This window comes from Pundamilia nyererei, unplaced genomic scaffold (assembly GCF_000239375.1).
Source record: "Pundamilia nyererei isolate P.nyererei 1_Seehausen unplaced genomic scaffold, PunNye1.0 scaffold00101, whole genome shotgun sequence".
Classification (NCBI taxonomy): domain Eukaryota; kingdom Metazoa; phylum Chordata; class Actinopteri; order Cichliformes; family Cichlidae; genus Pundamilia; species Pundamilia nyererei.
The window spans coordinates 815,891-841,088 of record NW_005187502.1 but is presented as its reverse complement, the minus strand read 5'-3'; the positions used below and the strand labels follow the sequence as shown (position 1 = coordinate 841,088).

The 25,198-nt window shown below is 42.5% G+C and overlaps 1 protein-coding gene across 1 annotated transcript in view; it reads right to left on the bottom strand.

Annotated features, from left to right (window-relative positions):
* Window positions 1–25,198, bottom strand: part of LOC102205917 (partitioning defective 3 homolog) — a 346,721-nt gene that overhangs the window by 50,595 nt on the left and 270,928 nt on the right. Inside the window, exon 21 of the mRNA XM_005740561.1 lies at window positions 22,763–23,068. Within this exon, the coding sequence (XP_005740618.1) occupies window positions 22,763–23,068 (306 nt within the window). The remainder of the gene's footprint in view (window positions 1–22,762; window positions 23,069–25,198) is intronic.

The following is a 25,198-nucleotide window of genomic DNA, read 5'->3' as shown; positions in this document are numbered from 1 at the left end:
ACCGTCAACTGACTGATGAATTTTCAGGTAAGGCAAAGAGAGAAAAGAAAAAAGCAATATATAAAAATGTAGGTCAAAGCTAAAAGTGATTTTGCCTGTAATCTGACACTACTGATGGCAATACAGGTATGAATATAAAAATCAAAAAGAAACAAAGAGGCCTCATTCTCTTTGGTCTCAGTCTGGCAGACTTTTGCTTTTATAAAAGGTAGAGCGCAGAGTTCTGCAGACGTAAAGTTTTTCAAACAGTGGAAGCATGAAACGCGGAATTCACGATGGGGGCTGCCAGATATGAGAATGCCTCTGAGTGGGCGGTGAGGTAACTGGGGAAACTTGCTGTACTGCACTTTTATCAGGGTTTTATAATCAATCAAATGTGACAGGACCCTACAAAGACACAATAAGCCAGCTTTCCTTTTTTTCTGGCTGGGGCTATACAAAGGGACCTGGGGTGACAGAGGGGGTCATTTTGGCTCTTTTTCTCGAACAGTTAGTTATTTTAACATAACAAGCAAAGCAGTACCTACAGCAGTGTAAATTCTTTTCTAAGCGCATTAATATTTTACTAGCCACCAAGTGAAATGTGTGTATGCTGGTTTAAAATTGAAGGAAACTGAGAGGTAATGAACTGCTTTGCAGCCGGGGGACCTGGTGACCTTGCAGCCATTAAGTTGACTATGAACCCCTCTGTATATCAAAGTATTCTAGAGTCATTGGCCATTTGTAAAGCTTGGCCGAATTAATGTCACACAACAGGACAATGATCCTGTACTACACTATACCACACTATGCTCAACTCACTTTTATTTATATAGCATTAAATCACAACAGCAGTCACCTCAAAGAACTATATTGCAAGGTAAAGACCCTACACCATAGAGAAAATCCCCCTGTGAGCAAGCCTTCAGTGAAAGTGGGAAGGAAAAACTCCCTTTTACCAGGAAGAAACCAGGCTCAGGGAGGGGCAGCCATCTCTTGCAACCAGTTGGGTGTGAGGGGTCTAAGTTGTGGTTTAAATAATTTGAGTAGCACATTGTAATAACTTATGCCTCTAGCTAGCATGTTAGCAAGCTAACTAGCAAGATAGTGATGCAGAAGCAGGTTTGTAAACTGGTGTTTAAAATCATTGATGTAAAGGTGGTTAGGCTAGTGAAGATGTGTTCATATCCCAGTAAGTGAAAATAAAAAGCAAAATGTATTCACATTAAGGAATTTGTCCCTTTATGTCCCTGTAAAACTACAACTGACTAATTGTATCCTTATCAGTGAAGCACTGTGTGTGCACTATCTAAGTGTTTTCAGCAGCCCAAAGGGTCAATCCAGTAGCTCTCAGAAACAGATCAGTCATCAAGGCTTTAAGCTGAGGGGGCCATCTCATCACGTTCACTTTCATTGAGCTGTGGCCCCTCAAAGCAGCCGTCACAGTGTGGCTACTGACAGAAAACATCAGCAAGCCACTAATCTCTGTTTGAGCCTGCAAAAACAAAGACCTCTCACTCCCTCCCATTCACTCTTGTTATCCTTCTCTATGCCAGTCCCTCTCCCCCTACACCCACTGAGCCAGTCACTCAGCCTGCCCACCTCTCTGCTGCTTAGCAGCTTTCACACGCACTCACACTTAGGACCATATGGAGAGACCTAGTTGTTGCTATTGTCTCCCAAGTTATCTCCTCTCTCAGCACCTGGTAGGGGAGGAAGGATTATCCTACCTCCTAACCGGTTTAAGAATGCTCCCTACTTTTCCGAGTCTCTCCTGCCACACTTCCTGTTTTGTTCTCCTCCCATCGTGGTCAAGCACCACATGCCAGACTGAATGAGGCTTATCCACGAGGGGCAGACTTTACATGCAGCGCTGTTTAGCTCGATGCTGGCATGAACTGAGGAGGGGGCAAAGATGAATGAGACTTTGGTTAAGCCACTTGACATTCTCACACACGGCAGGCCAAATGGTACACAGTCAATCTAACCCCACTGCTTGCAACGGTGCCAACAGTGGCATGCTCAGCCGTAGTGTGGCCAAATAAGCCTACTTTTCATGCAAGGAAATAACATCATGACTTGTATGCTTATTTCTGACATTTTCTAATGTCATAAAATAGCTATACACAGGAGATCATTAAGGTTAAGATCAATATATTATATTTATAAACACTTTTGATAGCTCAGATAAGTTAGAACATACATTATTATCGCTTTGTGTTACAATTAGCTGTCTTTGTGCAATTAGTGTTAGAAAGCTGGCTTGCTTGTCTGGTACGTAAAAGTGAAGCAAGTCAGTGCTTTTTCTGTATTAAGCAGGAAAAAAATCTGTGTTTGCTACAGGTTATGTATATTTTGCGAGTAGACCTGCACCAAGGATGATATTTAATACATGCACAGATGCTGTTTGTGATTCATTGACTTTCTGATAAGATCGACTGGTAAACAAACACAGAAGCCTTTGTGTTAGTGAGGTGAAGCCATCAAGGTCTCCAGATAACCTTGTTTACTGCTCTGTATGTATGTCCCATATCATAGGAAACTGCTGCCCTTATAGTCGTGTGGAGCTCAGAACTGAAAATAAACAGTACTCTAAAGTTACCGACGTCCTTCAGTAAACGCTTTTACTCATTCGCTCATTCTGGTTACTCATCTAATCTATCCAGAAATCAGGGCCTTTTCCATTTTACACAGTGCTATCTGGGCCGTGAATAGCGTGGAGGTGAAACAAAAATCAATAATTAGTTTAATTGTGTTAGGCTAATGCACAGGAAAGCCCATCTCTGCTCACATCAGCCAGCCTGACCAGCAAGCAGGCGGGGAGACAGATAACAGAAGATGGCTCTGTTACACCTACGGGCTAATTACATGCGATTCATCAGACAGATGCTGCAATGACAGTTAATTGATTCGTGAATTAATAACCAGGAGTGAAATAATTTCGCTGCCAATGCGACTCCACTGTCACGGTAGCTTGCCAACGATGAGACACTCCACACGCTTCGGGGTGGTTCTACTGATCAGATTGATCCCCTCAAAAACAAACCCGTTCAAAAGATGAGACACTTTATCTTACAATTTAATATATTATTACTTTGTCAAGTTTGCTCGCTTACGGAGATGGTGTTATGTGGGTCTTACTCAGCATTTCTCTTGACTTGATGTCAAAGAGCTCAATTTTGGTTTCAGCTGATCAAAACACTTTCTTCCAAGTCTTCACTGAATCATTTAGATATTCACTGGCAAGCTTAAGGCGGATCTGTACATGTGCCTTCTTTAGCAGGCACACGTGCAGGCACTGTAAGGTTTCTTTGTTACCAATGGTATACATGGTGACTGTGGTCCCAGGTGCCTTTAGATCATTAGCAAGCTCCTTCTGTGTAGTCTTTGGCTGATCTACCATCTTTCTCATGACTATCGTCACCCCAAGTGAGCATAAAGATAAAGTTTCCCAATTGGCATCCGTTGGAAGAAAGAATGCCCAGTTGCTTGTTGGCTGAGCTTTTGATATCTAAAAAGCATCAAGCCAGTCTCTTTTTTTTAATCTGACAATTAAAGGGAGGAAGCAGTGGGCACCATTTGGAGTGCATTATGGGAAAACACATCTCCAAGGCCACTTGTGAAACACTTTTCTTGTGCCTAGCCCTTCAGGGATCTTCTGAGGGGAAACTGAATGTTCTAAGACAGGGAATAAAACAAGCAAAGAAAGAAAGGTGCTAGAAGCATGCCACTATGAAAAAGGACTGCAACAAGTAAACATGGTTATAACAGTATGGGTTGTTTGAGTATTGTTACAGCCAGGTATGGGTGGGTGGGGTTGGGAACTGGGGGGGTTGAAGTTTTTAGTTGTAGAGAGTGCAAGAAGGTTAGGAGGTCACGAGGGACTGAAAATAATGAAGAGGAAAGCCTCATTCACTTCCTTGGTTTAGCCTTTGGCCCATAATGAGGGCTCTTGACACCGGGGAGCACACTGATACGACACATTTGGCAGTCAGGCAAATTGACCTGGGAGCCTGACAGGTGATTGACAGCTACTCCTCAGGGCGCCTAAGCTGCCCGGCATGTGCGCGTGTTCGCATGTGAAGGAGGAGTCCGCCTTACGGAGAAGGAAAGAGACAGCGAGGTGGAGTGAAAGAGAGAGAGTGGATGATGTGGCAAGGGGCTGACAGCGACGAAGAGGAAAAAAGTACTAAAGCAGCCCTGAAAAGGTAATTGTGGGTAATTTAATGCAGAACCAAATTAGAATTTTAGGTTCAAACGACAAAGTGGTCTGGAAAGAAAGTGTTTACCAGACAGGATAATTCGATATTGGTGCGGGCACTGAGGCATATGTGCATGTGTTCATGTGTGCACATTTGTGTTGCTGTTCATGTGTTGAGCTGTCTCACTACATTATTGGACATTAAATATGCTCTGCCTGCTTGTTGATAGCCGTCCTCTGAAAGTGCTCGAGTGCGTTTGTGTGCTCAGAAATTTCTAGGGGTTGTGTTCCCAGAAGGACGGGTGAAGGTTATTAAGAAATGAATAAGCAAAAATGATTTTTTTTTTTTGCTTATTTAAATTTAAATCTGTGTTTCATCTATTCAGTACTTTGAAACACTTTTTACTCATAATTTGTTTTTGTTTTTTTGAACTTTAGATTAAGGTCAGTCACAGAATTTCACACCCTTGAAGTCAAGCGAATGATATAATTTAGTAATTCTTCTTCCAGCTGCTCCCTTTAGGGGTCATCTTTGCAGGTTATCTCTGTCTCCCTATCCATAGCAGCCTCCTCTATATACCAGCCCTCTGCATGTCGTCTATCACAAATCCCCCTTGACACTCATATCCCCCCACTCCACCCTGTCTCCACTCTTTTCTTCACTTCTCATGCCCATTACTTTGGATGGTTGACCACAGATATTTAAATCTGTCCACCTTCACTATCTCTACTCACTGTTACACCTATCTCCTTCTTATTCACACACATATTCAGTCTTGCTTTGACTGACTTTCATTCCTCTTCTCTCCAGGGCATACCTCCACCTCTCCAGATTCTCTTCCAGTTGCATCATAGTCTACGGAGACTCCTACCTGACCTCTTCTGTTAGCCTGTCCATCACCATCGTAAAGAACAAGCGTTTCACAGCCAATGCCCAAAGTAATTCTAAACCCACCTTGAACCCATCACCTGCCACACCTAATGCACACTTCACGTGTCCTGTTCCACCCTGACAAACTTCTCTGTTACTGCTGACTCCCTCATGCGGTACAACGGCTCCTCTTCTGGCACTCTGCCATATGTTTTCTCTAGATCCACAATGACGCAGTGCAACTCCAACTTCCAACCTTCTCTATACTTCTCCATGAACACTCTCCTCCCATCTGTAGTGTTCTTTCTCAGCACAAAGCCAACTTCTTCTATCTTAAACAACTCTTTCCCATAAAGCTTCATGGCACGGTTCATCAGCTTTGTGCTTTTGTAGTTATTACAGCTCCGCACATCCCGCTTGTTCTCGATCATTTATTTGTTATATTGTATCAAAAACTCTTCAGTTTACATATAGACATGGCTCCCCAGCACGTTCTCATTCCCAGGACACAGAGCTGGTTCAGTGTCTCACAGATATATACACATGGATGCTTGTAATGGGCTGCTCAGCGTGACATTTGAAAGGAATAGGTACATTTTTCACTGTGCAGGGTTAATGCTGTAAAGAATCATACTTTCTCTTCCTAAACCTAACCATTTATTTTAGTGCTTAAAGCTAACCAAGAAGGCAAGTGGAAGCAAAATTAAAAAGGAAGCGACCGAAAATGAAGCAAAACAAAGTTTAAAGCACACCTTAACAGCAAACAACTTCTGGTTTGTCCTGCCACCACCCCCTCCATCTTCTAAATATGGACTTCATCGCTCTTGCTATGCTTCCTTTGTGCGATGCACCAAAGCGCAAGTGCTAAAGGGCACCTTTGCATATCCCAGCGATGCCATCAGCATCTGACAAAACAGCAGTATTTGAAGATGCAGCTGACTCCCCGCCCCCCCCACACACACACACACAATTTATGGAAGAGCTATCATTTAATGAAGTTAATGGAATGGGCTTCCTATTCCCCCTTAAGAGCTAATAAAAAAGTTACAAAACTTTGCTGTTTTCGACCAGGAAAAAATAGATTATGGGATTTAATTGTTTTTCAGTTCTTTTTTTTTGGGACATGACATAAGGTGATTTTAAAAATAAACAAATAAATAAATTAGAATTCTAGAATATCTATTTGGGTTTAGTATATTGTTTTACCTTTGTATTCTGGTCTTTGGATGACAAACCTGTGACTAATGATTTTTTTCAGATATGTGTTATTAGCAAAGCCTTTAGCTATCGAATCAATGGATTTGGCTTCATTGTGTTACAGTGTGCTCTAAGAACTTCAGCTTTACTCGTCTTGTTGAAACATGATGCATATGAACCAAGTTTATTTTATGCAGTCAGTTTAAGTTACAGCCTTAAGTTAGCCTGCCAATAAATCGTCTCTCTTCTTGTGCACACTGTACCGATCAGACCTGCAGCCCATAACTCTCATCATGTCTGTGGTCTGTTGGGCTGTGGCGTTTGACTGCCAGACAAAGATAGGGGAATGAGATTTTTATGTCTGTCTTAAACAGGAGGAGATATATCACTCCGACCCAGGTGTAAACACTGACTAACAGTCTATTTATCTCACAATCCAGAGAGACCCTGACCTCGCTGCTTCCCAGCTCATAAAACAGACTCCCAAACCCAGAGGGGGGGGACGTGTACCTGATGTGTAGTGCTTAGATACTGTCACGACACAGGACACTGAATAGAACAAGAAAGATTCTGAGCTAAAAATAATAATCCTGTCTGGTACAAAGACTGGCACTGCAACAGAAGAAAGAACTGCTGACAGCTCAGACACCTGTACATCCAACTTATTTATTGACTGACTTTGGATAATTGGTAATTCTAAAGACAGACTCCCAACCTTGATTCTGAAGTTCTAACCAAAATTCCTGTTGATAGGAATCAAAAGTGACAGAATTATAACTGCACTGCAATGTCGTCAGCATTGTTACAATTATCCAGAAGAGTCACAATACAAAACCCGTCATCATCAAGCAAACATTTTCACACAAGTGAAGGAAACATTAGCATTAATTGTTTAAGGCGCAGTATCTGAGCTGATATTTTACTGAAGTGAGAACTGTGCTCCGTGTGTAAATGGGAGCAATTAAGTGCTGTGTTACTTTTGTTAAATCAGGAAGAATGGCCCTCATTTACCTACAGTGTGTTAATCTGTGTGCAAATTGCACATATTCAAGGTAGCTACATGTTTGTTGTATAAGAGAACAGAATCAACAGTGTCACTGTTTTATGAATGCTTATTTACAGATTTGCATGACAATGACTGTTTAGCAAAATGTATGAACAAACAAGAATGTAAAGGTAATGTACAAGATACAACAACATACATGTTGTATGATGTAGTGTAGATGCAATGCTGCCATTATTTTTGAGATCAGCTAACAGACTTAGTAGAATCTGGATTTTTCTCTTTCTCTTTTTGTTTATCTGGGGCTGAAAGATCAGCTGTTCCCTATCCTCCACCAGCTCTCTTCTTTTTCTCATAGCCTGCTAGTCTTTATCAACTTTGACTCAAAAAGCTTTTTTAAAAAAAAAACAACAAAACAAACTCTCAGGGGAATCGCTATTCAATATCCCCTTAATTTTAGCCTGTGTGCCACTTACGTATCAATTTAGATATGTTTCTCTCTTTCTCTTAGATAAATAAATTCCTTTGTCACCCCAGAGGTCTTTATCCTTCAAGCTCGGGTCCTCGACCAGAGCCGTGGGAGCCTGAAGGACCTGTGCTGTCTTTGCTGTGTTCTAGGATTGCGCTCTTCTGGACAGAGATCTCAGATCTTGTTCCTGGGTTTTCCTGGAGCCACTCCCATAACTTTGGGGTCACCGCACTGAGTTCTCCAGTTACAACTGGGACCACTGTTACATTCACATCTTCTCAAGCTCTTCTCTGAGTCCTCGGTGCTTGAAGTTTCATATGGTCCTTCTTTCTGATGTTGCTATCCCTATGGCCATCTTCGCTTCAAGAGTTTCTGCTGCCTGAGGCACTAACCACATGGTCACTTGTGGCCAGGTTATTAGACGGCAGTTGGATGGGATTCTGGGAATCCTTGGGGATCAGGACTGTCCAGCCTTAAGTTAGCCTCTCATCAAGCAGCTGGTTCATTTGTGCTGTAAATTCTCACGGAGTGTTGTCATCTTCTTCAGCTAGTAGGTGTGAAACATGGAAGCACGTGGAAAACACAATGGAAAGATGCCCCTTTTACTGTCTTCCCCCTCGACACTACTATTTAAATTTCCACACGGGCATTTGTAAATGAGGACAAATGTTTCTACTCTTGTAATTTTGCACCTGTATCTCTGTCAGGTAAATGTCCTAAACCCGTAATGTGGCAAATATAGGAAGAGTCAAACTGTATTCTTCCTGACTCATCAGCCAATTAAAATTCAATTGAGAGCCCCTTTAAAAAAGTCTTCTCTGTTATTACATCATTTCCTCTGTTTCTGTTAGTCCTTTTTGTGTTGTTTAAGAATCACCAGCAAGCCAAATAAACAAGCAAGTGTGGCGTTTTCTCTCTTCTCAGTAAAGATATTGGGGGGGAAAAAGAAACAATTCTATTAAAAATATATGTTTTGAATGTTTTAAAAATGTCATTTGGAATCTAACAAAAGGCAAATTCATTAACCTTCGCTCCTCAGGCGTGTTAACAGGTATAATAAGATGCTTATCTATAAAAACTAATAACACAAATGCTAATTATCTGTTTATCAGCCAGTGATGTAACGCTGGAAACGCTGTTCCAGTAAACCTCCAGAAAACAACGTTGACACATGAAGGCTTTGCCATTGTGTTTACTTGCTGTCAACACACTGCAGGCGCACAGCCACCTAATTAACATCTATGTCCTGTAACTGTGCCAATGTGTGTGTGTTTTATTCTCATTCCGATAGTGGGGGAAACAAAGCAAACTAACAACAAAAGGAAAGTATTTTGGCCAGAGGCATCAATCGCTCTGCCATGATACAAAAAAGAAAAAAAAGGAAGTATTCTCAGCATCTGATGCCAAAGCTGGTTAAAAACAAATAAGTAAACAAAAAAAGAGGGATGGTCTCACATGAATGTGAGCAATAATGACACACTGACAGCTCCAATTTATATGGCTAATAACCGTGTCACAGCATCATGGAGCCTGCCTGGTGAATTATAGCCCCTGTAGACTCAATCGCTGCCATTTTTCCTAAAGCCTCCCTGAGGAGCATCCTCGTCGGCTGCATTCTTCTCCCCAAGGCCAGCGCGGAAGACGAGGAGGAGGAGGAGGCTCGCAGATATGTGGAGAGTTACAGCAGAGGGTTGCGGACTGCTTGCCTTTTATGTCTCTAACGGTTGTTTTAAAGACAGACCGATGGGTGCGATGAGAGCTGGGGAGGAGGAGACGTGGAGGGAGGCGGTGTTTAGCGAACACCTCTCTGGAGAAAAGCGGTTGAGTTATGGAGTGTGGTGGGGACTGGATACAGCTTGCACCTCTCCACGATGGGCGGATAAATGATGGGATGGAAATCTACAACTGCGGCCTCGACGGCGAGGCGTGGGAGGTCAAAACCCTCTTCTATACCACAATCTTTTTCTCTCTCCAGGAGCTGGGACTCACTGGTGATCTATCTGCCTTTGAATTTTGTCTTCTACCTCTCTTTGTCTTTGCTTTTTTCCACCACCCTGTGATGTAACCAGTTACTCTTTCTCCAACAAAGGTTAAAATTCGATTTCAAGAAACAGCAGAAATCAAATCATAAGGGATCATTAGTTACTTTCCACTTCAGCATCCCGTGCTCACAATTTAACCACTCTCACTCTTTCTTTCCACACTTTGCCTTCTTTCTAGCCACCAATGCCTGTGTTTTGGGAGCAACGATGATGCAGCACGCCATTCTGATTACAAGGTTAAAAGACACGGGCGGGGGAGTCGAACAAACAGTTGCGCCACTGAAATCATCCTCGCTAAAATAGAAATGGCATCTGTCAGACGTCGGCTGTAATCGTGTTAATGTTTGAATGTGTACCCTGACAAAGAGACTGCACGTACACACACGCACGCACAGGAAAAGATGAGAAAGACGTGCTGTAAAGCGCCCCAATAAAGATGAAATTGTGCCGGCTGTCTGCATTGGTCAAAAAGATTAAAAAACAATACACAATAAACAAAACGAGACATGGGTGGTTGTTTAGACAGGGGTTTCATTCTGTCACTCTGCACCCCCTGATAACATGGTCCACCCCGTCTGTGTGTGTGTGGGCTGCTTGCTTTCACCAATGGCCCACCTACCCAATCAAGCCACAAAAAACCATTACTTTCTCTTCTCCTGTCATCCTCTTTTTTCATCATCTCCTTCCTTTTAACTAAGCTGATTAAAAGGCAACTCCCTCTCTCTATTTACTCAAACACCGCCCCCCACCCCTCCACACACACACACTCACCCACCTACCCAGCTGCCACCTAACCCACAGCCCAACGGCAGCGTGGGACGGCAAGGAGCCCTAACCACTTTCTGCATGAATATTAAGTGCGGGATTTGTGTCGCGGGTTTGAAATTGGAAATCACAAGTTTGACTAATCAGCTTTGGAGGTTCCACATTGTGGGGTTTGTGTGTGAGTGAGTGTGCGTGCGAGCGTGCGTATACGTCTCTTCTCTCGTCTCCAGTGGAAACAGAGAGCCCCTACACACACAAACACACACACAACCCAACCACTGCTACCACTGATCCTGCTGCGAGTCAGAGTGCTTATTCAGTGCCTCAGCAGGGCCAAGCACCCCCTCCCCACACACACACACTTGCACAAATGCTCCCCTACACCCTTGCTTTACTGTATTCACTCCCACCCACCTCCCATTTAAAAAGGGGCCCAGAAATAGCCCAAGAGGCTATTAGGAAAAATAGAGCCAGAGGAGGAGGAGGAAGCAGTAGGGGTTTACAGTCCAAAGCCATTCAAGGATACACTCCAGAGTCTCTCTCTCTCCCTTGTCATCCATCCTCCTCCTTCGCTCTCTCTGCCTCTCTTTGTTCTGATGAATCAGTGCTTTAGTGAACATGCTCATTACAGCTTGATAGCTGGGGCTTGTGCACTATCCCTGGCATTGGTTTAAAATGGGGGCGAAAGACAGATAAAGACAGACGTAGTGTGTGTGTGGGGAGGGCCCCTCCCTACACTACAGTCCCCCCCGACTGTAGTGTAGGGAGTGGAAGCGTGCATCAGGAAAGTGGGAGAACAAGAATAAGAATGAATGAAGGTTGGAAAAAAGGAACATTAACGAAGCAGAAAGGATTCTGCAATGATGGAGCGCAGGTGAAATGAAGGGGAAGGAAAATTTGTTCAATTCAAATTTTCTGCCTTTTTCCCTTTCGCCACACTTAAAAAAAAAAAATCACCATCATATTTAGAACATCTTTGTCTTGCTCCATGTACGAAATGTTATTTTCAAGAGACAAGAGACATTCGCTTGCTTTAAATCACTTAAATAAACCACTTGAGCTTCAGGGTTGGACATTTCGCTATCAATTTATGTTGCTCCATCTCCTTGTGGAAATGCACCGAGTCCTCTACAAAATGAAAATTACAGATAACATTCAAAGGTATTGCTGATAATAGCAACACTATAGATTCTTATTCGTTCTGAAAATGTCATGTAGAAAGTTTTTTTTATTCTTTACAAAGAAAACTTGCAAAAGAGATGAAAAAACTCCTGACTAACCTGAATCTGTCTCCTGATAGTAGTGTAAAAGAGCTAGAAATACTCGACCATGACCGATGACACACGTCTAACCTCTTTGTCTCACAGTTTATGATCTCAGTGGATGCCAGGATGATTCCATGGTTCAGATGACAGGTTAACACGATTCTGCTGTGAAACAGATGTCAGCTGAGATATAATGTGATTATGTAGATACACAGTGAGACAAATAACATAACCATAGTGTAAATGTGATCCTACAACAGATGCAGGTTTTTTAAATTGTTTATCTGGCCTGTTTGTGCACCTCTGAATAGCATAATTTAGGAAATGTTTTTTATTCATCGCATGAATGTAAATTTTCCCTCAAAATAGCAAAACTGTGAAATTATTGCCATAAAGACTTTTAAAACCCTGTATGCAAACGCATTTTACACTGTGGGCCGCAAACAACTAGCTTTGATCCAAAGTGGGCCGGATCAGAGGATCTTTTTGTTGGTGTAAAGAAGTTTAACTGCACGTCTAATACCGGAGATATTTTAACATAAAGGAAACAACTGAAATTTCAGCAACACGTCTCAGTTTTTCAGTATTTTCAACATGAAGAAATGCTGCTTTGGTCTTAAACTGCAAGAAATAAATGTGTAAAATGACAGAAAAAGTTCTGTTAGCTCATTGAGCAGACAGTCCAATATATACATTTCTATAGTAGACAGTGAAAAAATAGCAACGTTCTCTAATTTTATTGTCTATCTATTACTTACTCATGCCGTAGGACTGAAAATACAGAAACAAGGTTAAAATTTGTGCCTTCCTTCACATTTGCCAAAGCCAACCAGTGGCGGGCCAATTCTGGCCCCTGTGCCTTATGTTTGACACCCATAGTGTAGAGGCTGAATAATGTTTGTTTTTTATAAATCACTTACACACTACATTTCCAGCAAACAAAGTTTTTCTGTCTCAATCCAAGAAATTGTCACTAATTTTAAAGTTTTATACAGCAACTCAAGGTATTTTATTGACCAGGAAATTAGTTCCTTTCAAAACAAGTCCCTCCTTTCTACATGTGATGTGTCAGCTTGCCCTTCCACTAGAATCAAGGATTGTTTGTCTGCTCAAGCATTATTGGTTTGGACTTCTCACACTACAAGCAATCTACAAATGAAAAAGGAAAGTCCTGGTACAGAGCAGACAGAAATAATAAATCTAAATATTAATACACAGACATCTGTTTATAGCAATGATTATGAGAGTAACATTATATAGAAACATTACAGAAAGCTATAAAGTAGTTAGGTAGTCAAGCTTCGCTGAGATGCAAGAGATAAATCACAACTTCCTACAAAAGGTCATAAAGAAAAGCTGTGGATTTTAATTGACGTCCCTGACTACCACTAAAACACGGCCATTATCCGTGGTGAAACTAACTGCAGGTCGGCCTGGCGGTGAGCCTTTAATGATAGCCGTATAACTGCAGGATGGGGATTATTCTTTATGTTTAACCATGGCAGAGAAGACAAGTGTTTCTAGGATGACATCTCACTGGGACGCTTACAGACCATCAGCCATAAAAGCTGTAAAGCTAAAAGATAGTGGAGCGATGAGAGGCCACAGTTGCACATGTTTCTAAGTGGTAATGGCCAACAATAACACCACGATATCAAACTCTAAGACAGAGACGGGAGAGCGAAAATGCCCATTGTGACAAAATTGAAATTTTAAAGCAAAAATATTTGTTTGTTTCCTAAAAAGCTAGATGTTAGTGGTACTTAATGAGTGAAATCAAAGTCTCCTTGTATTTTTACTCTTACTTTTACTGTTCCAGACAAGAGGACAATGGAGAGGAATAACAGAGCTTATTGCTTGGGACCGACATGGCATTTGGTCCAATCAGTGAACCAATTCAATAAGTCTGACTAGGTTAAAATGCCTTTGCTTATTAACTTCCCAAGTAATCTCTTTTGGCACAAACAAACCCCACCCCACCACAGTTGGTACAGTGGAAACGGAGGGATGCTAATGCGATTCCCTTGAAACAGCCCGCTTTTCTTTGAAAACAAGCCAGGCTCTAAGACCTTTAGGTCTGCGATGATCCGCAATGACATCATGAGCCCATTACCGTGGTCCGACAAGACTGTGTGCTGCCATTACTCTGTTGAATGGGACTAAGAGCATTTTTACAGGCACGCTGATGGCATTAGAAATGTGTGGTGGCCTCCACAGGGCTTTATCGGGTCCCACAGTGAGCTCAAACATGTCCAGCTCAGGTAATGAAGCATTTGTCCCTTTTTGCTAAAGGGGCCCTAAAGTCCAGTCTGGGCCCTATCAGTGCCCTGTAACATATACAGGGAAGCCTCCAGGCTTTCCCTAGTAAATTTATTTTTTTTTAATTCTGCACATATGGGACCACAGAGTAACAGTCAGGAAATGAGTCCCATGTTCACTCGATAACCACAGGATATACACTCTGCTAACACACACAAAAACCTGATACCTACGTTAGAAAAGATGGTGTAAGCTACCCAACAAGTGTTATCAAAACAAAGCAAATAATTGATTTCATAAGTAAATAAAACTACACTTAAGTTGTCTGTCCAACATTTTCATATTATTACTTAAACACACAAACATTCTTAATTAAAATGATGCACCATTCACAATTAGTTATAAAGACTGAATGTGAAGGCCCACACTGTGATCACAAATTCTGTCCAAAACTTTCACAGAACTTAACCGAATGTTCATACAGACATTAAAAAGAAGAAGAAGAATGGTCCTGCGCACTATTTCAGTACCTCCTCATGAGTCAATCTCAAATATTGGAAGAAGGCTTAAGACAGATGGAATGTGTCGCTGGCTGGTCTTGTGGATTTGGGACGTACTCACCCATTCAGCTCCCTGTAATTACAAAGGGTTTTGCTGAGATCCGATTTGCCACTGGAAGCTTGTTCAAGGCACGGGGATTGGAATGACAATGCCGTAGTATGATAAAGGAATATGGATACTGCTCTTAAAATAGAGGGAACTTATGCTGCTCTGTGCTGAGAGCACTTGCTCACTGGCTCAGATGTGGTAAGGTAAATTTAATTACGTGCCCCTGTACACACTGACCGGCTTTTGATTAGAACGGACTGACTTCTTGGCACAGCTGCAACACCGGAATCACTTGGAAAACAGCATGTAGGTCACAGTCTGGCTTTTGATGAAGGAGACAACTAAACGTATGTTTTTTCTCATGTTCATGTAGTGGTCTCTTTATAATGTCACATGTTACAAAGAGACGACAAGGTAAAGGTAAGCTTTGATATAAAGATTTTACAGAGGACACAGTGTTGGTACTATGGATTTAATCTTGTAGATTACCAACATGTTAACAATACACACCACACTTATTAGTCAGTATTTAAGTTGCAGCTGTTATTCGAATGGATTTTGATGAATACACAGCAGTAAAAGAAAGCTATTAACTACTTGTTTCCACAACTGGGCAGTTTTGCTTCTCTTTCTTTCACGAGTTATATTTACAGTAAGAGTTCAAGCCTTAAGCAACCTGGAACAACTTCAATGTCTTCAATGTCACTTCTGTGTGCATCTATTTGAATGCTATTCTTGTAGTGACAGGCAGAGATGGAAATAAGGCTGAAGGAGGATGAAGAGGCATGGGAGCCACCTGCTTGCTGACACGGTCCACAGTGCAAACCCGCTCGGCAGTCACCTGGGTCTCCGTCACATTCCTCACCTGATCTATTTCTGGAGTGCTCTGGAGTGCATGTTAGTGGAGAGGACCCACAATCAGTTTGCAAAATTGTGTTATCTATCACATGAAAAGCAGAATTTCTCACGGAGATCTCCATAACAGGCACACAGAGCGACGCGTGTTATTTAATCAACATGGATTTCTAAGTGATTGAATTCCAGGAGAAATATATTCCACGTTTGCTAACAGCGTGTTCTCTCAGAGCTTTCTCCCAATTAGTCGCTGTGACATTTTCAAAACAAATCATCACCTTCATACCAAACTGTAGAGGGAAACTTGCCAGGCCTGACAAATGCCCGTCTAGTTTGTTAGTTTGTGAATATCTCCTCTGTGCCATACAGTCGGTTGCAGATTAGATGTCTTCAAGGGAGTTTGGAGCGGTGGATTAAATCTCTATTTAGAGCTGGTGATTGCCAGAAATGGAAGGTCCTCTAGAACTGATCAACAAACAAGGCTTCAGCATCCTCCGGCCATATACAAGCCCTCCCCCTAAGTCTTTCCTTTCCATATTCTCTGCTGGGGTATGTCTGCCCTGTATGCCTCACACTCCCCTCTTTTCCTTTCATCTTCTTGTGAAAATTCATTAGGTACTGTACGCATGTCTTCCAGGCTTCAAAGGACGTTGATAAAACACTGCATGCGCAACCTTAATCAGCTTGATCCACTTGATGTAGAGCTGAAGTGAGGTGGGTCTATATCTCTCTCACGCTCGCGTCTTCCTTCTTTCTCTCTCTCTCGATATGCTTTCAGGCTGTTTGCTTTCTTAAATGAATGTAATGGTACAAACGGAGGATAAATTGCCTTTCTGTGCGCTCCATCTCATCACATCCATCCCACAGGGCCCTTTCCAAAGTGGTAGGTTAAAAACAAAAGAGAGAGAAAAAAGAAGAAGAAGAAGAAAAAAAAAGAATGAAAGCAGACCAGGAAAATAATTCACTTGCCTTGCCTGGGAGATACTCATTGCTATCTGTGTGGAAACCCCTGCGATAAGGCTGATGTGCATTTGGTGCATTAGGCCTCCTGCACTATCGCCGCTGCACAGAGCGGGCTGGGAGAAAAGGGCAAAAGTTTTTGTGTTGGAGCTGTCCCCTCATTTGTAACCTATCTACAGATATTACGTGGGGCTTTTCCAAAGCCATACAGGGACTGAAACGTCTAAAAAGCTGTGTGCACAGATTGTCCTGTGGGTACAGCTAGCTGAGCGCCTTGAGGATTCACCCGAGGACTCATCCATTTCATCCTCAGTGCTCTTAACAATACCTAACATTCCAGATTAAGGAACAGGGAATACGCCTTACAATTACTGAGGCACTAATATCAAAGCTACACACAGACACTCAGGGAAAAGAATGGAAAACTCACAAGGATTTTTTCTCAGAGACTAAATGCTTCCAAGGCTCTGGGACTCAAACTGGACTGACAAAAAGAAACCAAACACAGTTATGTGACTAACTGCTTTAACAGCAAGTCAGTAAAGCGTAATTCGTTACAGCTAATGTATGTGTCTCATTAAAGCAAAACTGTTCCTTGATGCTAGACATATCAATCCGACTCCCTCGGGGACACGAAGAAAATGTTATTAGCGGCTCACGAGCCGTTATTAAAGCCTTAACGCCGTTACAAGGGTCGTAAAAGATTCATTTGTTTACCAATGAATTATTGAGAGGTAGGATTTAATCAAAGCTACAGATGTTGCAGTCAGAAAGTGTTGTTAATCTCGCTTTGATTGCGTCTAAATGAAAATATAGACTATAAAAATCACAGAGACTGATTGCAGATTGTAGAGTTAATTACAGTCGCCAAAATAAGAGAGCAAACAATAAAAAAGTGATTACTTCAGACTGATTCAGCGATCATTGTGGGGTGGGGGGGCTTTGCCGTTCAATGAGAACTTACTCTTCATCTGCATTACTCTAATAGAGTCATCCAGCGGTCCAACTGAAGATTGTGCATCTGTGTTGGAATGTGACTGTTGTGGTTCCTCATCTGAAGACAATGGGAGGATAACAGCTCCACTGCCCCGTGGTTATGAACCGACTTGGCGGAGGGGGGGTCTCAACGTTTCCCACCTTAAAAGTCAACATCTTTGAGCAGAATCACGAGGCGATGATGGGGGGGATGCTCAGAAAATGTTCCTTTGAGATGAAAAGCCTGACCTTTTTATCAGCAGCAGAAAATGCATTAGCAGCCTCATAATTCAATTTCACGACCATGCAAAGTGGAGGATTTGACTGAGTTTCAGTGCGGCGAGAGCGAGGAGAAAAACACGGCGCTGAGTGTTTCTTTGGGTTGTTTTCCTCTCTTCGCTGCTTGCTTGCCAAACTCTGCAGAGCTGCTGAGTTGCAGAGGACTTCAAGGGCTTTGCACAGCTGAGCGCCGTGAGCTCCGTATCGTTTCTCCACCCGCCGTCGCTGCCACCGCCACCACCTCTTCTTCTGTGTCTCCCTGACTCTGTCTTGCCCGTGCTCTAAGAGGCTTTAGAAAGTCAACTGGGTAATGGGAGCAGCAGTCAATCATATTGCACTCTCAAAGGTGATGCTTTGTTTTACGCCCGCTTCCCAAAAACCCCGTGGAGCCTGGCACCTGTCAGGTTGTCGTTCTGAAACGCGGCATCCAGTTCCAGTCACCCAAACCACCCGGTCCCTTGGCAGATGGAAGGGTTGACTTGTCAACCGCCTGTCAAGAAATGAGGTCACTCCATTTTGCTAGGTCTTACCTTTTTTTTTTTAATAAGGTGAAACGAAACAAACTTAAAAGGAAACGCTGGTCGGGTGTTTACGTCTGCCTCACTCTCATGTAAGCTTCGTAACAGAGCAAGTGCAATTTACTCTGTGTGCAGTGTGACAAATGATATTTACCTTTGCTTTATATAAGGCGTTAACAAAACTGAACATAAATAAATCCCAGCTGTCTATTGGTGCCCTTCAGTTTTACTGAGTCTGACAGCATTGTCAAAACAGCACTGGAGCTGCCAGTTCTAATAACATGGAGGTAAGTAATAAATTGTCAAATGAGCTCTTGTTGTACCGTGATCTCATGGAGGAACAGTAAAACTTGATACGACAGCACGGGCAGGATCTCTGGACGCCCACACCGACCAGGGGTCCTCGTATCTCTAAGGGTTTTATAGGCTCAGGTCTGACTCATTCCAGCTTTACAGTCACAGCGACCTTCCTATTAGAGCTCCATTACCAAAGGTCTATTAGAGAGAGGGGAGCATACCCAGGCTATTTTTCCAGCTGTGGCCTCGTCTTATGAACTGTAGTAGATAAACAAGTATGCAGCTTTGTTAGCTGCGCAGAGTCACGGGTGAATTAAGGCATTAAATGAAAGCACTTGTATGTAAAAACAAGAAGTAAAAGTGAGTCACAGATGCAAAACCAAAATCTACAGAAAACAGGATCTGCAAGCAGCTGGACCCCACCTCCTCTGAAAAGGACCACTGCCCAAAACCAAACCAAAGGGCCACTAAGCAGCTCTGCTTAGTTTACTGAAGCTAAAGAAAGATTTTCCATCTAATTAAACGTATTTTGCTGTAATGAGTGTTTCTTCTCCATTCACCTCTTTTGAATCTTCGTGTATTTATACACCCCTTTTCCTCGTCTCCCTCCGCTCACCTCCAACAGATTGCAGTGGCTAGCCACCCCTCCCCGAACCTGGTTCTGCTGAAGGTTTCTTCCTGTTAAAAGGGAGTTCTTCGTTCCCTTTGTCACCGAGTGCTTGCTCTTGGGAATGTGCTCTCAGATTGTTGGGGTTTTCTCTGTATTACTGTAGGGTCTTTACATTGCAAGAGCCTTGAGGCCTGTTGTTTTGGTTGTGTGCTATATGAATAAAACTGAATGGAACTTAATTTGATTAACGAAAGTTCTGAGACGATGTTAAACAGACAAGTGGGAACATCGACTCCTGGACGCATGAGGATTGTTTCAAAGCTACGCAAATGAGCGAAGGAAGAAAGAAAACTAATCGGCTAAGGCAGGTGCATATACAAGTTCTCTGTCTCTGTTGAGTATTTAATATGTTTTGTTTTGTAGGCTTTATTTTGATTGGTACACATGGTCTTAGCTAATATTAACCAAATTCTCTTTTCTTGGTTCCTGACAAGATTTATGCAACCGTGCCTTGCTTCTAGTGATCATATGAAAATCAGGAGTTCTGACATCGTATTAATCACATATAATAGTATTTACTTGTCGGTATTTATTTGCTGGTCACAAATAAACTGCTTGTTTTAAAATGTTCTTATGCAACATGCATTTTTGGCATGACATGCAATAAATGTGTTTACTTTTTAGACAGTGTATACTGTTGCACACTACAGATGCTTTTTGTTATGAAGTGCACAGGGTCATGTGGTAGAAATTGATCAGGTTAAAAGGCAATGACACGTTTTTTTATATAGCAGTTCTAACCGCAGACCTCAACTCTGTCAGAGTATCACTCAAACAACCGAGTAAAACAGGATCCTTAATCTGCCGCTTTGATCACAGTGTGTTTCTCCAGGGCCTCCTCAGAAGGAAGTAACAGTATCCAGGTCAGGGTTAAATGCTGCTCATTCTTCTCTTTCATACTGAAAACTGACATCCGCGAATGAGCCGAGCTCAATGAACAATATTCAACTTTTCTTTCCTTTTTTTTTTTCTTCGCCTCATACACGCACTTCATGTCATCGCTGCCGATGCTCCAAAATAAGAAGCAAGTGTCAGGATTAAAAAGTGAAGAAAGAAAGTGTAAGTCATATAACTGCAAGGTAAATCAAAAGTTCTCACTCCAATCTCGCTGCCTCGATACATGGATTAGTCAGAAATGATTGTAAATTCTGTTGTGTCTGCGCCCTATTCTTGACAATGAAAGTTCCATTAAGTTTAATTTAGAAATGCAAATTACTGTTTATGTTTGTTATGATAGACAAGTGACAGGAGTCTTGAAATGCAGATGTGTTGCTAGCTCTTTTTTTTTTCTTTCAAATTGCAAATAGAAAGCCTCTGAGCGAAATAAGAACCAGAGAATATTATTATTCTCAAAGGCAGAAAGGCAAATATTACATGCATTCAAGCTTTGGCTGGAATACACAAGATATGCAAAGCAGCAAGAGGTGCAAAACACAAACGCGCTGTTGAACATGGAGTGCACATTTCCAATCAATTCACAACATTTGCGACGCCTAATCCCATCCCTACATAGAAGAAAATCCATACTGTGCTATCAGTACTCAAGGCTCAGACCCCAAACTTACTGTAAGCTTGGATTTATGATTAACATGCACCACTATGTAGGCATTAGATGCTGAGAGAAACATGTAAAGATGTGTCCGAAACACAGCTATAACAAGAGAAAGGAAGAAGAAAAGACAGAAGAGTTGACAATCAGACCCATCATACAGGGAGACTGTTGCTTTCTCCGAGATGATCAATAAGCAGATTGATGGTTAAATGTCCTTTTCTGGCAGTTAAGTCGTTCACATGGTTGTCTCACACTAAGGCTCTCACACTGTATCCCTGCACAGAGCGTCTCGAGTGCATCACTGACCAGCATGTTGTGATCTGACTACACACAGCTGCTGAAAACCAATCAAACATTCTTTATTCACCATCAGTTCCTCCATAAGAAGTTTGCAGTTGCTATGACTACAAAAACACTACCTGTAGAAACGTGCAGACGTGACCTTGACTTTAAAAATATGAATCAGTGGCTTTTATCCATACCTATGGATGTTTTGGTAAATGGATTAAATCAGCGATCACAGGAAACAGACAACTTCATCATCTCTACTGACAGAGGATCTTCCTCCTTAAACACATAGACACACACAGGGAGTTGGTCCAGCCTCCTCCAACACTAAAAGCTGATTTAGCTGCAACTCTTGGTTGAGCCTATGACGTAACCTAGGCGAGCAATGATGCTTGTGCTTTGTGCTTTCTTGTTAACTACCTTGTGGCCGTGTCCCAGTGTTTTATATGCAGTGCTAGCCACCAGAGGATCAAATAAAATGCTGGGATTTCTGGGTTTTTTTCCCCTCCTGAGTTGCTACCCTTTGTTGCAGTTTTTTTTACTTCTGTGTACATTCCTTCACATCTATTCTGAAACTATCCACTTGTGAGCTACGACAATTCTTTCTAATAATTGATCCCATTGATCCATTCAAAAAAAACGCAGTGCAAAAGTAGCCTGAAACACACAGGAGGAATGTAACATACTCACAGTAGTTGCAGGATGTGTTAAGGCTACGTGTAGTTACATTTCCATGATATGCCATAGTGATTTGTGATTACGTTGGATCCCCAGTTAACACATACGTCCTCTGTTAACACATACGTGCCTAGAAGTGAAAGGTCACGTGCCCCCAAGTGACAGCTGTCAATCACAGGATGTGGGAATTATCCAGCGCCCTAAGGTTATGGGAGACCATGAGAATAGCAGGCTCCTAATGTGACCACACTGACTGGTGAGAATTCTCGATTGCTAAAAACACAGTACAACTGAGCTGAAAAACGAGCATTTTTTTGAGCTGGCAAACTATATTTAACCACTTTTATTTACAATGAATTTCACAGGGGTGTTTACTGCGTGCTTTGTCCCACAAGGCCTTCTCTTCTTTAAATTTAAAAAATAAACAGAAAAGAAAGAAAGAAAAGCACTCTACTTTTGAATCACAGCAACAAATTAAAACACACACACACGATGGGAGGGCAACACTGGCTTCACACTGGATTTTTGGCACCTATTAAAAGAGTAATATCAAACATGGCATTGTCTTCACATCAAATATTTATATTAAAGCAGACTTCCCTCCTTTGTCTAGAAAGCCGGTATAATGTGCCTGTCTGGAAAGGGATGTGAGAAGTCATGGAGTATTACCTGTGATCCAAGAGTAATGGAAAGAAAAAAAAAGTGCAACTGCTTGATGTGGAATTGTAACACATGGAGAATTACTGATAATCTGCTGTTATTCTTTCACCTAGGTGCTTGCACGGGAGGAATGTCTTGTGGGACGGAGCGTGCAGTGAAACCTCGTGTGAAATCCATTGTTTTTCTGCAAAGTACGAGTCACCCACGACAAGTAGGAGCGAACAAATACAATCACATTACTGTGTATAAATTATAGATGAGGTGTAAAGCAACTACACTGATGCAAAGGCGCAATGCTAGTTAGTGTCGTTTGAATGAACAAGAAAGGTATGGAGTTTAAAAAAGCACTGCTTTTTGGGGCATCCTTTACCTGTCTGGAGCTGCGGGGCGTCCATTGCGAGGCTTGTTGACCTGGGCGTACAGCGCCTCCAGGGGAGGACCGTTGTCTTGAAGGTTCAGGGAAGGAGGATGCGGGCTCAGAGGACTCTGGGGGAGATGGTAGGGGTGGCTGTAGGGGTCTATGGTGCTGCTGTCTATTGACGAGCACAGCGATCCAATGCCGGCGTAAGTGTGGTCCTCGTCTGAGCTGAAGGTGCGGCTGACGACATCTTGGATCTCTGCGTACTCTCTCTCTTTTGCCTGCTTCTCACGGAGTTCCCGCGTCTTGGCCTGTATTCTGTCAGGAACACAATGAAGGGAAAATGTCAGGCAGGAGTTCTGAATTAGTGTGCACAAACGCAACAAAAAAAAGCCAGATTAATGGTATAATATTTTAAGGATTTAGTAGTGTTGAGTTATTTAAAAAGGTTATTTCGAGATATGCAAATAATGATTAATTCTGCTTCTGAAGCTGAAATGTATCATACATATATAATAAGGAAGTAATGAGATAAAGCAACGCAGCTTACAGCAAACTTTCACATATTGATCATATATAAGGAGGAGATTCTCAGAGGTAAACCTCTAACGTGGCTTTCTTCTCTCGGCCCTCTAACAAAATAAGGTAGGAGGGAAACAGTTAGGCCTCATCTACGTCCTTCCTGCCCCTTCCTTCCCCTCCATGCGGCTGCTCTCCGCAGGATCACTTCCACAGAGCAGCCCCTTTCACGGGGCTTTCCTGTGTCAGAGAGGGGTTCCATGTGAATGCCCGTCTGTCTGCAACTAACAAGGCTCAGTCAGGGTGCTGCACGGGAGGGAGGAGAGCTTGCTTTGTGGGAGAAGAGGGATGTACAGTGAGGCGAAGAGAGGAAAAGGGGTGAGGACAGCAGGAGGAGGAGGAAGGAGGGGGGGCACCTCCCACTGTGGTGACCCTGGCAGCAGTCTCTGCACTGCTCACTGGTTCCAGATGTTGTATGTGCTGCAGGGTAACTCGCTCATCCACACACGCACGGACACAAGCACGCTACCTCCCACCCGTGCTACATCTCCCTCTTACCTCAGGTCATAACCGACCTCTGATCCCCAACTGCGGCTCCTCGCAGATGATTGGCAGGTTTTGAAAGGAACTAGAACCCCCACACCCCCCACAGAAGTCTCCATCTCATGTGTGTGTATTTTAATAACAGTAATCACATTTCAAACAATCACCATTTTTCAGTGCTGGATTAACCCAATTCCCTCTTCCAACCCGTAGACCGCCTTGTTTATTTTTAGCTGTCCAAAATCCCATTTTCTCAGCATTATCTGCAGAATGAGATTTTGATGGAGTCCTGATGCAATGTTGCATGATGTGCAGTCATCTATAAAGCCCCGAAGCTAGTTTGGTGTATTTTTGCATGGCTCTGTACGAGGTAAACAATGGAAATGATCGGCTTAGCTGTGTGTAGTTGTCAGAAAGTCCAACAAGGGGGGGAAAGAAAAAAAAGACACTAAATCCCAGAAGCCTTTTCACCTGCCATCTGGCTAAAGTGATGTCAGATCTCTGCCAGGAAGGACCAGACAATGATGTTACCACAGGTTCACGGAAGTCCACTGGGATCTCAAGACCCTCTGGCATTTTATGGACTAATCAGATTCATAAAAATGGCAATATTGACATTTGGGATGAGATAATGGCCGGGGCTAGACTGGCGACATCAAGCTAAAAGAGAGAGACTTCTCCTCCAGGCCTCAGGAGTCCGGCATGGATAAGGCTAATAGGTGCATTTCAATAAGACGATCTTAACAAGCAAAAAACTGCAAAATTATGAGTCATGCTGCTGCCGCCACTGGCTTTATTACATCTGCATCCCTTCTGTGTTGTAACTTTGTTGCTTTTATGTAATAAAAATGTGTTCCAAAAAAAAAAAAGGCTTTCATTTCAGCATATCTAATGCTTAATTATTCATGAGCAAAGCCACGGCTCGTCTGGTTGTAGAAAAGATTTGTTTGCGTGTTTTAGGAGAAAACATATCAGCAATCCAAACCTGTTGCTCTGCTGTCAAAGCAAGACTAATCTTTTGGATGTCAGACAGAAAAAGGCTGGGTTGTGACGCGGTGTTGAGTTTTCATCTGTGGCCAGGTGGCAGCGACTTTTCTCTGTGCCAAGCTGAGATTTGAAACGTGACTACTGGAAATGTAGCAGATGTAAAATGTGCGTTAATATACATTTTGAATTATGAACTTTAAACACACTGATGTGTCTCCAGTTTCTGCTGCTGCAGTGTCACCAGCACTGCAAAAACACTCAAATACTTCAACAACTACTTGATGGAATAACATCAAGAAATGTTGAGAAATATTTGCAAAACCAGGAGAATGAACCGGAACGAGACACTGACAGGCGTGTGTGTGTGTGTGTGTGTGTGTGTGTGTGTGTGTGTGTGTG